Here is a 17,269-nt window from a genome sequence, read left to right on the forward strand (position 1 = left end):
AGACTCAAGGTGTTTGCACATGTCCTTAACTACCATGAAGGCACTGTTTTAAACACCCATAACACTCTCAGTCTGACTTGACTAAACCACAGAAAGGCTTTTTTTTTTTTCTCTGCCTCATTTGCTTGTTGAGTTGCCACAATTGTTTTGGTTGTTGAAATTGTTTTGACTCATTTGTCTGAGATATATGAGTGAAAAGCAATTGAAAAATTATAGACAACACTCTGACTTCTTATGAAAAATTATTAATACTTTAACCCAGATATTTCCTAGGTTACCTGGTAAAACAGCACATTCCCTTGAGCTGCCAGGGATTTCACAGAAGTATAAGTACCGCACAGTGGATTTAATTAACTCTCTGTCTGAAAGAAGTCACCAGTTCTTACATGTTTTTAAGAAAACTACATTATTTTTTTCTGATTTGTGCACAAAATCTTGTGGTTACTAGCATATTGCCAAATGAAAAATTTGTGAAATGTTATAGGAAAGGTAAGGTTTACAGTGGAACCTACTTCACCTGGGCAAAGAGGACATAGTCCAGCCTACCTAATCTTGAATTACCTGGTATAAACATTTTATCCCCAATAAGGTTTACTTCATATTATAATTACCAGGAACAGTGCCTCTGCTGAGTTTCCTTTAACACTATTTAAATACTGCAGCTGAATAATTTCATTCCACCTTTCAGACTGTGAAAGAAATTGAATTTTAAAATTAAAAGTATACTTGGCTAGGATTGAAAAGCAAGTGAAATAGATGAAACAGACATGCACAATCATATCATACCATTTTCTTCAGGTTGCAGGTCCAGTAACGCATCTATAGCACCTAAAAAAAACAACAAACAAATAAAGAAAAATTAAAAGCCACAAAGAAAGATGTGCAGTACACTGACAATCACTACGTAAACATGTAAAGACAGTTTTCTTAAGTGTCTTCACCTGAGTTCTGCTCGTGGTTACAATGTCCTTGTAATGCGGAGATGACATCCTTGCCATCATCAGCTGTAATCAAGAGCCATAAAAATGTAAAATTGCACTTGGCAGAAGACCATGCTTATAAACAATAATAAGATCAACATGCAATGGTTGTTGGGATTCTCATTTTAAATGAGTCATGTTTAAAATGAGGATGGTCACAATGAAAGAAAGATCCAAGGTACGAGCATTTCGAAGTGAGGCAAATTTCTGAATAACAACCTGAGGGAGATCTTCCTTTGAGTCCCTGCCCGCTACACTACCCTCTCCAGGTTGAGTGCACCCATCTAAGGGGACTGCAACAACCAGTCCTCCAGAAGCAGAGAAATTTCTTCTAGAAGCTTGTACTTAAGACAGGAGAGTGCAAAAAAGTGCCAGGATCTTGTCACGCTCTAAACTGCCTTCCTTACAATGCATTCTTCCAAAAAAACTCTGGGAACAGAGAGAAGTCTTCACCTGAGGTACCCCAAGACAGGGTATGAGTAACAGCATCTCCTCTGCAGGGGACTAAGTGGACTAAGACCAATAGGCAATAAAATGTAGAGCTGAGAGTTATAGGCTATTAGAGATGACAACACACAGTTTAAATTCTCAGCAAATTTCTTAGATGGGACATGGAGTCAAAACAATCATCTAAATTCTCTTTATCAGTGGACAGAAAGACACCTCTCTCAGGTGATTAACCCCATTTAAGACATGTAGCAAAATATGAGGGATGAGTTACTGCTGAATATGCCTTTTTCTCCCTTATTAACTGTTGAGAAAATCTAGCTCCTAGACAACTAAGCCTGTAGCTCTAAAGGCAAAAGAAGGTTTTAGCCACAGTATTTGCCAGAACTGGAAGGCACATCTGCTGGAAGGATCACACAAGAAACTGGAAAGGTAAAATAGAATTCTCTATTGTGAAATAAAAACTGAATCCCAAATCTTTCAAGAGAATTGCTGATCTCTTCCAAGAGAAACTTCAAGGTGTGTTCAGACCTAAAGGAAACAGAACATTTTGCTGCTTGTATCATTACCTTCATAAGGCTTTGTTAGGACAGAAATGTGTTCCTGGCACAAGAATCAGCTGGTCATTTAAGAACCCACAAGCACATCTGATTATACTCTATATACATATAGATGGAAGAGGGATAAACACACATGAACAAATATACATGATGCTTTCATAAGATCACAATGCACAAAGCTAAAGGGGAAAATCCTAACCCTAAACTGTCTGGCAGAGGGGAAAAGAAATTCAGAAAGCAAAGTTCATGACAGGTAGGGTATGGATGGCCACAATTCTGTAATGAAAAAGGTACAACTGTTGCCCAAATCCTGACTTAGTTGAGTGGTAAGCATGATGGAGCCAATCTTAAAGGCATCTGTAGTATAGTAAAGGAAAATGCAGAGAAAACAATTAGAAAATGGAAGTTATTAAGTAAAAGTACTTGGTGAGGAAAACTAAGCAGCAACATAGCTCCCTCACTAGAAGCACTGTACCTGTATAACTTTAGAATATACAGGTTAATTTAAGAATAAAAATCTTAGCAATGGCACAGACCTGCTGGTGCATGAAGATGGAAAAATTGAGATGACCAGTTAGAAATATTTCAAAACATTTCAGTTCCTTTTAGGGGTGATGAAGAAAGAGATAGAACAAGGTATGTATTTTATGGTGAAATATTTTACAGTCCATAAGTAACTGAGATTCTAAAAACATCTGCTAAGAAAATGTAAGTCAGATTTTGTACCCATATATAATTAAATATCTTGTCAAAGACATATCTGATCTAATTAATTGTGAAATAGGTGAAACTTCAGAACACTGGAAAAGTCCTAATATTGTGTCTTTATTACCAAAAAAAAAAAACCCAAACAACAACCATAATTGAACAGAGTAACTCAAGTAACTACAGGCTGGTAGATCACCATTACTCCCAGTTAAAAGATTAATGGAATGCCATTCAGTATGGCATTCAGCAAAAGAACGTGAGCATAATAAATAATTTACTGTTGATTTTATGGAAAGCAGAGCTAGTTGAAAAAACCCATCTAATTTAATTCTTCAATAAAATGATGAGCTTTCTTCAGTAAAGATATTTGTTTAGAAACAACTTGACTTTGCACTGCACAGCCTTCCAGCTAAAAGTTAGCAGTGCATAACATCTATAACGAACACATTGAATGGATTAGGAATGTGACAACTAACAGATGTCAAAAACACATTGTTAGGAGAAATAATTGCAAAGCAGAAGTGTTTCTAGTTTAGATCTGCAAGGCTTACTGTTTTATCCATTGCTAGTCAATGGCTTTAGCAGTCATCTGGAAGTAAACACAAAATCACTCTTGAAAAAAATGTGCAAAACTAAGAGACTATTAGATGTGGTCAGTCAGTCCACTCATTCAGTTTCTGGAGTCAGAGTTGGGAGAATTTAATACCACCAAGTTGTAAGTTACATCTCCAGGACTAAAGAATATAAGCCATGCTGTAGAAAGGCCAAATGAATCCTGGAAAGCTATGACTAAAAGGAACTGAGTCTTGGTAAATAATGCCTTGAGACACGAGCATCAAACTTGATGTTGCAGCAAAACAGGATGTTCTTGGATACAGAAACAGGAATGTGACTTTACCTTCTAGAAACATGACAGGTGAGAACAACATCAGAAATCTCTTGTTCAGCTATGTATTTCATATTTGAAAACGAATGTTGTAAAGTGGAATGGAAACAAAAACTTCAAAAATAAAGATGAGATGATGAGTTCAAGACATCAATATGATTAACCCACTGAAATAAATATTTGAGAGTAATCTTGACTTTCATGTAGTACCTTTTAAGTATCTTAATGAATGATAAAATACAACATATTAAAATTATTCTCCATTAATTAGTGGAAAAAGTTAGATAGTCTTGAAGAATTCCATGGATGAAGATTCTACTTCTTACAGCACTCTACCACCCTCACTGCAAGCACTTGCTTCTTAGTATGTACTCAGAATTTCCCTTTCTGCCATTTGTATCTATTTCCTTTCTTTTTCAGTGCACTTCCAATTGGAGCCTGGTTGTGTCACTGGGTAATAACACCTAAGTTCACTGGCAGCAGCTGAGTACGATCTTGCCTGGCTTGTGGGCAGAAGTTCCACTAAATTAATTAAATTTTGCACACACTATAGTTTAAAGACTGGAACAAACTAGTGGGCTAAGTGGCACACTTCCCTTGTCTCATCTACTGTCCTGCAGATCCCTTTCTTGAAGGGTACATGCCCCATGGAAGAACTGGGCTTTGGAACACAAGCTATTTGACCTGCCTGAGAATGACTGAATGAAATGCAGTGGGATGTGACATATAAGAGATTAACAAATTCTCCTGGTCTTTGGTTTTAGGCATTTGTAGGGATTTGCTGAGTGAAACTGATAAAGGAAATAAACCAAACCAAACCAAAAAACCCAAGTGTTACAGCACTTATGGAGTTATGATAAAACAAAATGTAATACCTGAATAGTTCGAGTCCTTGGAATGGCTCTCCTCATCTAATGAAATCAACCTTAATTTGAAAGAATAAGAAAAAAATTGGGAAAATAATTCTAAGGCTCTAAAATAACAATACATTCTCCTCTTTTCCCTCAAATCATTACAGATTCACATGATTAACAAATAAACAGTAATAACAGATTTGCATTTGATGGTCTGTTGTTACCTTTTATTGTTTCATTGGCAGGTCTGTTGAAAACAAAAATCAGATTGAACTAGTAAATCCTATCAGCTTACATTTTTAGTCTGACTCAATATCTGCTTAAAAGTACTGTGTATTCTGTGTTTCCACATTTGCTCTTTCACAGCCATCACGAAGGAGCTGCAACTGTTCCCCAGTCCCCTTCCTCTCCCCAAAAATGGCAACCAACCACTTTGTGCTTCTCTTTTTAACAGCAACTAATTAAAAATCAACAGTCAGGAAGGTTTTGCCCCATGTCAGCAGATTTCTATAATAACAGATCAGCAGTGTTGATAAAAAAAGCTCTCAACAGGGAAATAAAAAAGGTGTCATTTACATGCAATGCATATACAAAGGTGATCTCTTCAATGAAGAATACATACTTTGGAACTTCTATTACTTTGTGTAAAGCCATTCAAGGAGCAGGGACTGAAGGAGCCAAAAGGCTGATGTGGTGGTGAAAAGGACTGTGTGGGCACATTCCTCCTACTCTATAGTGACAGGACAGAAAAAGACACCTCCCCTGCTCTTGGGGGTAGGCCTGTGGTAGAAGAAAATTAGATTCAGGCCAAATTCTAGTATAATGAATGTTTACCGTGAATGGAAAACTCATGAGGATTTTAAAAGCTTTGTCTTGTGTAATTCTTCTCAAATCTTACATGCTTGTTTATGGTTTTAGACAGCAAAAGGGTGACATATTTTTCCCCTCACTTTTATGCCAGACAAGGACAAAGATAATCCTTAAATAAACACAAGTACAACCATGACATGGCATCTGATGCATTTCCTGGTAGGTGCCAATGCACATTTCTTGCATAAATCACACATTCATTCTAGAATTTTATATTCAATGCTGAGGAGAGAGCTATTTATTAAACTCTATTACTGTCACATGAGATGCAACAGATGGAAGTAAGTGCTGTGGAGACAACCACCTGCCAAATGGTATTTGGTCAAGTCCTTTCTAATATCAACAACACCAAATCTGACCAATTTATAAAGTGGTATTGGTCAGTGGTTCTGAATCTGAACCAGAAAAAATACTGAAAACCTGAATTTAAAAATCCATTATTATAAACAGCCAAGCAAAATCCACTAATCAGTCAAGCTGTTCTCTGCTTTTTGACAACTGATCCTTTGCTGGGTGCTTCATTTAAGCAGAGATAGTCAAAACAACAGGTGGCAGCAGGATTATATCAACACTGCATCTCCTGGCAACCGAATCCTGATGGTCAGGTAGGGGAGGGATCGCATCTCTTTCTCCTGTTCTCCTCTCCCCACAGCAGTCCATTCATAAGTCTCTCTCAGCTCAGAGCTACAGGTAACTCAAAACTTGACAGCATCAGCTCATTTAGATGTACTTTATACTAAATACCTACTGCTTCATTGGATTACTAACTGATGCTGTATACATTACAAAAACTAATCGCTACTCGGAGCAATCAGTAATCTATATCCTATTTCCAGGTGAAAGGAGATGCTGCTGAAAGGAGAAATACAATGCTCATATATCTGCTCCCATGTATGATTGTTTACCATTTCTTTCACTAAAGAAAAAATGAAGCAAAAACTGAAAATAAAATAAAAAGAAGACTAGGAAAGATGAAAACCAGATAAGGGTTTTATGGGCCTTTTAAAGCTCTTAATTTCACCATAAAGTTTATTAGTTTTCATGTACACATTACAACATCTCAGGAATTTTTGTATTGAGGTAATCAGTAGAATTAGACTAGCTGTGTCTGTATCTCTACTTATGTTTGGTGACTTTAGCAAGCAGGAAGCAGATTACAGACAAAGATATTTATAATTTTGACATACAGGACATGTGACTTACTGACTCTGCTGATCTTCCACTGAATTGGTGCTCTCAATCTGTTGGTCTTCCTTTTCTGCTTTTTCTGTTAGTTTATTCACAGGATCTTGCAAGCTCTAGACCATAACCATAATATAAATGCAACGAAGAAAACCAATTAGAATGGTTTTACACTGTATCAAAACTATATCTGACTCAAACAAGCAGAATTAAAAGTGTTAGAAGATACTCATTCAAATTGAGTCTGTGAACAGACTTTATAGAAGCTGACACGTGGCAATCTCTAAACTCATGTTCTGTTTCCAGTATTTCTAAATTATTATTTTAGGTAAATATTTCCAATATTTCTAAGTAAATCTATCTGTACCATGTGCAAAGAAGGCACAAATGGCATGTTTCTTTGCTATTTTGGGGATTTGTTTATTTTTTTCCTCCTTTTTTTCCGCTTCTTAAGATGAGAAAAATGAATTCTTTACATCTGTTTGTTCCTCATATACTTCTTTTTTTACTTATTCTCTTTTTTTCCCTCCACAAACTTGGCAACTGCAGTGGTAGTGGGAAGATACTGCTCGTCTCCTGAATCTGAAAACAAGGGTTAAAATCTTGGATGATAGTTTGATGAAGGCCAGGCGTGGTATTATGAAACCCTACTGTCACTTTGCAGTCTGAAAGGCTGTGCTACAAGACAACAATGTGCAGTTTCATGGTCACCATTTTTATAACCAAAATTTGGAGATGAGAACAAGCCAACACAAGGATTGTAGACTGACTCTGAAGTGATAAATATGCTACTGGCTGTCACTCTTATGCATCAATTAGAAATTCTGTCTAAAAAATTAAATAAAGGAACACAGCAATTAGGTAAAGCAGATGTTAGCAATGTAAATATTTCTATCTCTATCAAATGGTTTTGCTGTGAAGGTGAAAAAAATTTCCTCTTTCTAAAATCCAACTCCATTTCTGAAAAATTACACCATGGTACATATGAATAGTCTTGACCATTTGCAATTAAATTTATTAATGTTGCCCTGATAGTCATAGCAGTGCCTCTCACCCCAACTTCTCCTCATGCCCACTCCACCCCCAAAAAGCTAAGAGTAAAACAGAGATGTCACCTTCCATACAAAACTGAAAACCCACAAAAATGTAGTGGTTTTGCATCTGGAATTTGAACAAAACATTAATGTGTTCCATGAGAAAAGTTAAACAAAAAACCATGGCCTAAGTGACTGAATAAAAACTAGGGTGCCCAACCCATCTGTCGTAACAAAAGAACTCCCAGACATGTTGCAGGTCTTGTTTGCACTACCCTATCAACCAGGACAGAGAAGTCCCCAGAAGGAGCATTCCAGTTTCTGCTGGTTCAGTATTTGTCTGTATGAGGAATCTATACTTCAGTACTTTAGAAACTAAACTTCTAGATTTGTCATGAGCTGCAGTTGCTTTTTATTTCCTCTCAGTAAATTAATTCTACATAAATCTGATTAATTTGTCACAAGTAGCCTCAGCATGGAATACATGCATTAAAAGACGGTCACAAAAACAGAAAAAACCAAAAAAGTCTTAAAGAAATGAACCTTATTCTGTGGTTGTCACTTTTTTGTTCGACACTGTTGCTACCCAGAATCACATGTAAGTGTACTTCTTCTTGGAGGCTGAGTAAGGACACTAGCCAGCTCAGCTATATCACTTATGTAGGAATGTCACCCTTTACCTGCATTTGTACTGGGTATTGATTAGACTGCACTTCTTGTGCCATTAAAATTGATGAGAATTACTCCATTGACTCCAAGAAGTCCTGGACTAGAGTTCAAGCACATACAAATATCAACTATACTTGCACAAAAGTGCAGTGTGAGAAAGAAAGCAGCTCTGCATTATGGGGACTGTGCTGCTTTAGGCACTTGAACCAACCTGGCTATCTTCACCCCAGGACACAGAGGCCACTGAATCAGGAGGTGATGGTGAAACTGTTGTGGTGCTCTGCCTGCCACCAAGTATAGCACCTCAGAGCTTGCTCTGAAGGGGTTATAAAGGTTTTGGACAAAAAACAGAACTACTTTAACCACTGCCTAGCTACACAAGTTAAAGAAAATTATTAGAAATAATGTTTGCATAATCACAAAAAAACAAACAAACAAAAAAAAAAAAAACCAAAAAAAGGAAAGTAAGTATCCCTCTTTAAGAACCTATATTTTAAGAAGCTTCCTTCATCAGTGTTTCAGGAAATCCATATTTAAAGGACTGTGATCAAACCACGGAAACAGCATATAGAAATGGAGTTCAGAAGTACCTTGGGAAGGAAACAGCATGATAATAATGGCAGCTACTATTTCCTGTATTAGAAAAATAAACATAGCTCTGAAACACAGCTTTGGCTTCAATGGCAATAAAAATTGTTAAAAATCAGAAGCTGTATTTTGCTGCAATAATTCCATGTAACAACTTTATTCAGACTCAAAATCAGGTACCAAATAATGAAATAATTTTCTTTACCCCTGCTTCCCTCTACTCTGCATTCTGAGGTTCACTACAAACTGAGGTATCTTTAAAAAAAGTTTTTAAAGGCTAGAGAATGAATATATGAAATGAAACAATGTTAAAAAAGCCACAGTCAACCATTTTCTAAACATGAACCCACAGTAATATGATCACCACTGTCATCAGGCATAGAAATGAAACCATTATATTCTCTTAATTGTTTCAGGTTACATTAGAAGAAAGGGAAGAAGCCTCCTCATCTAGAAAGTGTAGTGATTAAACAGAGTTACGACAACAGATTGAATTCAGACCAAGGCAAGCACATTTCAGCTGGTTGCACCCCAGACTTGGCTGCTCAGAGCACACAGATGTGTAACTTCACAGCACTCTTCTGGCTGCTCACGTGGACTAGAATGGACTTTATTGTGAGCTACACCACATATGTGGCTTAAAGTAGAATCCTTGCATATTTAGAAACCTATCTTCTGAGCTTCTTTAATCTCTCTTTTACTACAAAAATCAAAGTGAGACCCTACACACTAGCAGAGCAAGTTCAGAGTCATTCATTCTGCCTGATGTGTCTGCCTCTAATACCAGAAGTCACCCAGTAAATATTTCACCTGCTGCCAGTACTCAGACTAAGTATCCAAGCTAAGAAGGGATTGCTTGAGTTAACACTGGTTCCTGCTCAGGGTCCATTTCTGACTGCTATTCACTCACAAAATTCCTTCACCTGCATCTGGTTGCTTTCAAGTCAAGCCAAAATCATCTGGATTGCACATAAAATCTGCCCTCCACAGTTAAATCACCAGTGTTGACACTGCACTCAGCTCACTCACAGCTTCTCCCAAGTGCCTTGGACAACTAGTGCACTTCTTGACAGAGAAAGAATCAAAGCAACACAACTAAGGACAGTTTTAGGAGCCAGGTAAACATTCCAAGATGTCACAACATTTACAAAAAAGTGCAACAGCACTGATAAGACAAAACTTGAATATATTTAATATAGTGGGAGAGCTGAAGAGGAAAAGCAAATTGTCTCAGAATTTCCTCCCAAACTATTCATCAAGAAAAGAAATAACACACCTCCCCAAAACTCTTAAAGGTGCAAAATCATAGGCAATCTTGTCTATTAGTAAAGTCATGATGTGATGAACAGAAATAAGGGAGGATACCCAACTACAGCAGAGGTCAGCAGAAGGCAACAGGATTGTAGTACCTGCTTGGACAGAGTACTCCAAGGAAGTACTCCATGTAAGGAGCTCAGGCAGCATCTTCCACTTCACACAGAAATAAACAGATGCACTGAGACTTATGCCTGTTGACTCCCTTACCAGGGCTACTATTATTTATAAGTTAATACAAACTCTTCAGGAAGTTTGGTATTCTAGCATTTAAATCTAAAAAATGCAAATAAATATTATTTAAGTAACTAAGGCAAATAAATGGTAACAGAAACTAGAAAAAGATATTATTAATGAAAAGTAGCCTCTGAAATAAATTTAAATTCATTTGATAGATGTTAATTTCAAGACAAAGAACCTTAACAGCTTTACCAAAACAGGAGCCCATCATCTGTAATATTAAATGGATACAGTGACAGATACTTTTACATCACTATACATAGAGTTGTTAGCACATTAATAATCATCTTTCATCAAGCATAAAACTCAAGAGTTAGGAAATACAGCTGCAATAGCACAATTATACTGCTCTCTGCACATACCCTGAAGCAAAGAAAACAAATGGGCTGCTTTTCATTAAGGGAGTTTGGCAAACATCTCTAAAGACAATGTTTTCTTTCCAGAAACAATCCCGAGAGTAATTTCAGAGTCTCTTTCCTGAGGTAAACCTGGTAGACAAATATATATTTATACTACAAAATACAAATAGCATTTTCTAGTACATAGCACCTCTTAATTTTTCAGCAAAAACAATCTACGTCTAAGTCAAATATAAACTTGCATTAATTTCTTGTTTTAAAGTAAAACACTAATCCTACATTCACATATGCTTAGTTCAATTCAGTTTAATTTGTATGAGCAAGATTTTGTCTTTTATGGAATCATAAAAGACAAAAATTATTTGCAAGAATCAAATTCAGAATTTTCATTTAAGAAAGACCCCTTTTTATGTTATCAGGCAGGGAAAATAGTCTAAAAGAAGTAACTTCCAATTAAATGTAGAAATGGGTACATTGAAATATTTTATATATATTATAATCCAGTACATATTCTGATTTTATATTTTAATGCATGAAGTCAAAAACAGACATGGCTTCTCCATTCGGTACATTTTTAGACCAAAAGTCTCTCCATCAGAAACTACACTACCTCAGATCAGCCATAGCTACCATACTTCATTAAAAAATAATACATCATAATCTCAATGTAAAATTAGTTTGCAGCTCGTTTTTAATATACAGTTACAGTAATTTCACGAATACAAGCCGCACCAATTTGACCAAAATTTTGGTGGAAACCCGGAAGTGCGGCTAATATTCCGGGGCGGCTAATCTATTAACAAAATTCTAAAAGCTGCCAACACGGAAGTGAGAGCCCGCGGCAGCCCCAAGCCAAGCTGGAGCCCGGCCGGCCCCGGCAGAGGTGGGAAAGCCTGGCAGAGGCGGGGCCAGCAGTGTCGGGGGCGGGCGGCAGAGCCTGAGCCAGCAGGGCGGGGGAGCCCGGGAGAACTGGGGCTAGCAGCGCAGGGGAGCATGGCAGAAGCAGGAAGGCCGACGGGTGGGGCTGCCTGGCAGCGGGGGAAGCCCAGCATAATCGGGGCCAGCAGCGTGGGGGAGCCCGGCGGTGCGGGGGCCTGCAGTGCCGGCCAGGGCGAGGAAACGCAGCGGCGGTGCAGACGGGAGGGGGCGGCCGGCGAGCCTGGTGGCGGCGGCGGCAGCCCTGCCGGCGGGGCGAGCGAAAGCGGCGCTCGCGAAAGCGCCGCCGCGAGCCGCGAACCGCGAGCCGCGAACCGCGAGCCGCGAACCGCGAACCGCGAGCCGCGAACCGCGAGCCGCGAGCCGCGAGCCGCGAACCGCGAGCCGCGAAAGCGCCGCCGCGAGCCGCGAACCGCGAGCCGCGAGCCGCGAAAGCGCCACCGCGAGCCGCGAGCCGCGAGCCGCGAGCCGCGAGCCGCGAAAGCGCCACCGCGAGCCGCGAACCGCGAGCCGCGAAAGCGCCGCCGCGAGCCGCGAAAGCGCCGCGGGGCGGGCGCGGCGCTCGCGAGGCGCGGCGCGGGGCGAGCGAAAGCGGCAGCGGGGCGGACGGCGAGCCCGGCGGCGGCAGCCCTGCCAGCCGGGCGAGCGAACGCGGCAGCGGGGCGGTGCTGACGGGAGAGGGGGGCCAGCGAGCCCGGCGGCGGCGGCAGCACCACCCGGCCAGCCCCACCGAGCCGTGGCGCTGAGCTGGGCCACCCGGCCCCGTCGGCAACCATGAGCGGGCCGAGCCTGCCTGGCCCCGCCCTGAGCCAGTAAAGCCCGCTATGCCGCGATCCTCTTACTAATTGGCCAATTTGTGAAAGCTGCGCACGGATTCTCGCGACGAACGAAAGTGCGGCTAATATTCGGGGTGCGGCTTATCTATTGACAAAGACAGCAACATTGTCGAGGCACCGGGGGTGCGGCTTATAATCCGTGCGGCTTGTATTCGTGAAACTACTGTACTCTGGCATGAACATATGATATGACTGGTTGGGATCAGTTCCCTAACCATAATCACCTATTGTTACTCCACACCCAGGTGTAGCAGAGGTGAGAAGGGACCCACCACACCCTCCAGAAGTGACAAGCAGAGCTCACTTAACCTAATAATGCAACTGAAGCAGCAGCAGCAATCTATTCTCTCAGGCAACACAATCTCACCTGACGCAATCACCAGATTTTGATTTAATCACCTTAGCATTCATCTGATATAAACAATCAGAAACTAATAGCTGGGTACAAGAGATTGTGGTACAGAAAATAATGCCACACTCTAGAGACCAAAAGAAAAAACCCTGATACTAAAAGCCAGTAACAGTCTTACTCCCAAGCAGCTGTCTTCTGAAAGCACAGAAATACATGAAATCCTACAGTTTTAAGCTATCTCCTTATTAGCATCATTTATCAGCCTACATATCAGTGCAAAATCAAGAAATCACATATTATTAGTGCAGGAGGTGAGAAATATAATTGGTCAAGATTTTCATAACAAAGGCTGCATCCTAAACACACAATATGCCCAACCATTTTTACAGTTACAGTAATTTCACGAATACAAGCCGCACCAATTTGACCAAAATTTTGGTGGAAACCCGGAAGTGCGGCTAATATTCCGGGGCGGCTAATCTATTAACAAAATTCTAAAAGCTGCCAACACGGAAGTGAGAGCCCGCGGCAGCCCCAAGCCAAGCTGGAGCCCGGCCGGCCCCAGCAGAGGTGGGAAAGCCTGGCAGAGGCGGGGCCAGCAGTGTGGGGGGCGGGCGGCAGAGCCCGGGCCAGCAGGGCGGGGCAGGGAGGGCGGCAGAGCCTGAGCCAGCATGGCGGGGGAGCCCGGGAGAACTGGGGCTAGCAGTGCAGGGGAGCATGGCAGAAGCAGGAAGGCCGGCGGGTGGGGCTGCCTGGCAGCGGGGGAAGCCCAGCAAAATGGGGGCCAGCAGCGTGGGGGAGCCCGGCGGTGCGGGGGCCTGCAGTGCCGGCCAGGGCGAGGAAACGCGGCGGCGGTGCAGACGGGAGGGGGCGGCCGGCGAGCCTGGTGGCGGCGGCGGCAGCCCTGTCGGCGGGGCGAGCCGAAGCGGCGCTCGCCGAAGCGCGCTCGCCGAAGCGCCGCTCGCCGAAGCGCCGCTCGCCGAAGCGCCGCTCGCCGAAGCGCCGCTCGCCGAAGCGCCGCTCGCCGAAGCGCCGCGCGGCGAGCCGAAGCGCCGCGCGGCGAGCCGAAGCGCCGTTCGCCGAAGCGCGCGAGCCGAAGCGCCGCGCGGCGAGCCGAAGCGCCGTTCGCCGAAGCGCGCGAGCCGAAGCGCCGCGCGGCGAGCCGAAGCGGCGCGAGCCGAAGCGCCGCGCGGCGAGCCGAAGCGCCGCGAGCCGAAGCGGCGCGAGCCGAAGCGCCGCGCGGCGAGCCGAAGCGGCGCGAGCCGAAGCGGCGCGAGCCGAAGCGCCGCGCGGCGAGCCGAAGCGGCGCGAGCCGAAGCGGCGCGAGCCGAAGCGCCGCGCGGCGAGCCGAAGCGGCGCGAGCCGAAGCGGCGCGAGCCGAAGCGCCGCGCGGCGAGCCGAAGCGGCGCGAGCCGAAGCGGCGCGAGCCGAAGCGCCGCGCGGCGAGCCGAAGCGGCGCGAGCCGAAGCGGCGCGAGCCGAAGCGCCGCGCGGCGAGCCGAAGCGGCGCGAGCCGAAGCGGCGCGAGCCGAAGCGCCGCGCGGCGAGCCGAAGCGGCGCGAGCCGAAGCGGCGCGAGCCGAAGCGCCGCGCGGCGAGCCGAAGCGGCGCGAGCCGAAGCGCGAGCCGAAGCGCCGCGCGGCGAGCCGAAGCGGCGCGAGCCGAAGCGGCGCGAGCCGAAGCGGCGCGCGGCGAGCCGAAGCGGCGCGAGCCGAAGCGGCGCGAGCCGAAGCGGCGCGAGCCGAAGCGCCGCGAGCCGAAGCGCCGCTCGCGAAAGCGCCGCGGGGCGGGCGCGGCGCTCGCGAGGCGCGGCAGCGGGGCGAGCGAAAGCGGCAGCGGGGCGGGTGGCGAGCCCGGCGGCGGCAGCCCTGCCAGCCGGGCGAGCGAACGCGGCAGCGGGGCGGTGCTGACGGGAGAGGGGGGCCAGCGAGCCCGGCGGCGGCGGCAGCACCACCCGGCCAGCCCCGCCGAGCCGTGGCGCTGAGCTGGGCCACCCGGCCCCGTCGGCAACCATGAGCGGGCCGAGCCTGCCTGGCCCCGCCCCGAGCCAGTAAAGCCCGCTATGCCGCGATCCTGTTACTAATTGGCCAATTTGTGAAAGCTGCGCACGGATTCTCGCGACGAACGAAAGTGCGGCTAATATTCGGGGTGCGGCTTATCTATTGACAAAGACAGCAACATTGTCGAGGCACCGGGGGTGCGGCTTATAATCCGTGCGGCTTGTATTCGTGAAACTACTGTACTTTTTGCTTCAAGGGAATGCTTGTTATATGTGTGGGTTCAATATAGATGGTATTTCTTTATCATAGATTTCCAATCAAATTTCAAATTTAAATCATGGTGAAGTGTTTCACAGGAGGAAGTACAAAAGGTACAAAGCATCCCCAAATGTCTCTCATCCTCCATCACAAGGGTAAACCAAAACAGGTGCATTTTCTTTCCAAGTTCCACTCCAAGTTGTCCAAATGTTATTTACATCTTGAAACATCCTATGTGTTGCTCAAATAATCAAATTTTTAGACACAAAAGAGCATGAAGAATAAATACCAAGCAACAATACAGGCTACCTACAGGAAATAGACTGAAATTGTTTTGGACCAAAGCAAAGATGAAAAACATCCTCAGAAACCTTTTAACATCAGGAAGGTAAGAAAAGAGCCCAGTAGCACAGCTGGTAGGAAGGACATTAAACAGAAAACCTGTATTTATATGAAAAGGCAGAACAGAGATAAAAGTATCAGAAAATATATGGACAAAATATCAACATGTGATTTCTACATCCTTGCATGATCTCTTACTAGTTATCACTGGGCAAATATATATATCTATATATTCCTTACCTTTAACATAGTGAATTCATATGGCTGATAACCTTTGAAACTTTCATGGATGGCTGCCATCGTGTGAGAAGTTTTTTCCCAAAAATGAAGCAGTGTTGTCTGTAAGGCAGGGCAAAATTTCAGTGTCAATGTTAACACAAATCTGTTTTCAGTGCAAATTTCACATCTTCCCTCCAACATTAGCTACATATTCTTGCAGTTTAATATTGCCATGGTAACCTCTTAAAAAGCCATATTAACAGGAAAACATTCTTTCAGAGGTCAACATTTTCCTTGGATACCTGATATGTTGTTAACACATGAGAAAGGAGGTTGCATCTGCTTGCTCCTAGAAGATCCACTTTTTGACAGACATCCGTCTTCAGTTTGTCAAAGTTGAGTTTTGCATGTCGCACTTGTGCTTGAACCTTCACACAAAGAGACAATTGTTTATGTAGTGATTTTTTTCTCCATTTTTAAGGAAAGAGCAAACTAATACAACCTCTAGGGAAATCAGACAACTGAACAGAGTCAATTACAGTTTTATTTTCATCAATCCCACTGAAATTAAGATAAAGTGGCTGATAAATGGTATTCTTATTATCTTCTCTGTTATTGCTTTTTGTAATATATTCAGTGAAGAATTTTTGTTTTCTAACCCCTTTTCTGTATGATGGATATTAGTATAAAACATACACTGAGAACAATTGGAAAAGATACTCATATTGGTATCTCTTTCAAGAAAGAAAAATTCAAAGCCCAACCAACAAATTTGGATCTGAAAGTTTACTACATAATAATATACAGGTGCACAGTTAGAGACATTTCCATGTACCTATAGTAAGAGACAAATGACACTGACAAGGTTTAAAGTCTGTCTGCAATGATACAGCACTTCAGTATCTTTGGATTGCTACAAAAAATTTCACTCATAAAAGTTCTTGTCCTAAAACAGGAGTGCCTTTTCTGTTTACTGCTATCAGAAAATATCAAGTCCCCTTTACCTAGGAGCTAACAATTCCAGTTTCAAGGGGTTTTAGTTTTTCAAATTATTTTTCTATCACCTATTAAGTACATACACATGTACATTAAGTACATTAACAACATCCTGTTCCACAAACTGCACATGCTTGACAACAACACTGACATGATTTGGTACCATGGTAGAAGGCTGATGGAGGCATTTGGTATCCAGATTTTCCATTTTTGTGGCAGCTTTGCACACTACACAAATACTATATTAATGAAAGATATTTGTTTAAACTCTGAAAACAAATTTTGTTATTGTTTCCTCTTCCATTGGAAGAAAACTATCAAACCACAAAACATAATGAATTTCCTATAACTCTTTCATAGTTAAAATAAAATATTTACTCCAAAAATAAAATGTCTGACAACGAAAACAAACTACTGAAGTAAATCATACATTTCTTTCCTTTTCTGGCCTAACTTGGAGCCTAAACCCATTTTGTCCAGAATATGCAAACTCAGTCAAAGATTTGACAAACTTGTATGCTCCTGATCTTCAGAAGTGAATCTGGAACTTTGCAGCAAGTGCCCTGTGCTGTAAGAACAAATACACATATCCCAAAATGCAATCTGAAATGTTATGGTTACTGTACTTCAGCTCTTATTAT

The 17,269-nt window shown here is 42.9% G+C and overlaps 1 protein-coding gene across 3 annotated transcripts in view; it reads right to left on the reverse strand.

Annotated features, from left to right (window-relative positions):
- The window catches only part of ICA1 (islet cell autoantigen 1), a 70,868-nt gene that overhangs the window by 10,728 nt on the left and 42,871 nt on the right, over positions 1 to 17,269 (reverse strand). For 2 of the 3 annotated variants that reach the window (XM_033060087.2, XM_033060079.2), the window contains exons 8-13: positions 15,935 to 16,060; positions 15,654 to 15,752; positions 6,509 to 6,603; positions 4,457 to 4,506; positions 942 to 1,004; positions 787 to 828 (exon numbers count right to left, since the gene is read on the reverse strand). In XM_033060087.2, coding sequence (XP_032915978.1) covers positions 787 to 828; positions 942 to 1,004; positions 4,457 to 4,506; positions 6,509 to 6,603; positions 15,654 to 15,752; positions 15,935 to 16,060 — 475 coding nt within the window. The remainder of the gene's footprint in view (positions 1 to 786; positions 829 to 941; positions 1,005 to 4,456; positions 4,507 to 6,508; positions 6,604 to 15,653; positions 15,753 to 15,934; positions 16,061 to 17,269) is intronic. The other variant, XM_033060096.2, reaches the window with a different exon arrangement.

This window comes from Catharus ustulatus, chromosome 1, assembly GCF_009819885.2.
Source record: "Catharus ustulatus isolate bCatUst1 chromosome 1, bCatUst1.pri.v2, whole genome shotgun sequence".
Taxonomy (NCBI): Eukaryota; Metazoa; Chordata; class Aves; order Passeriformes; family Turdidae; genus Catharus; species Catharus ustulatus.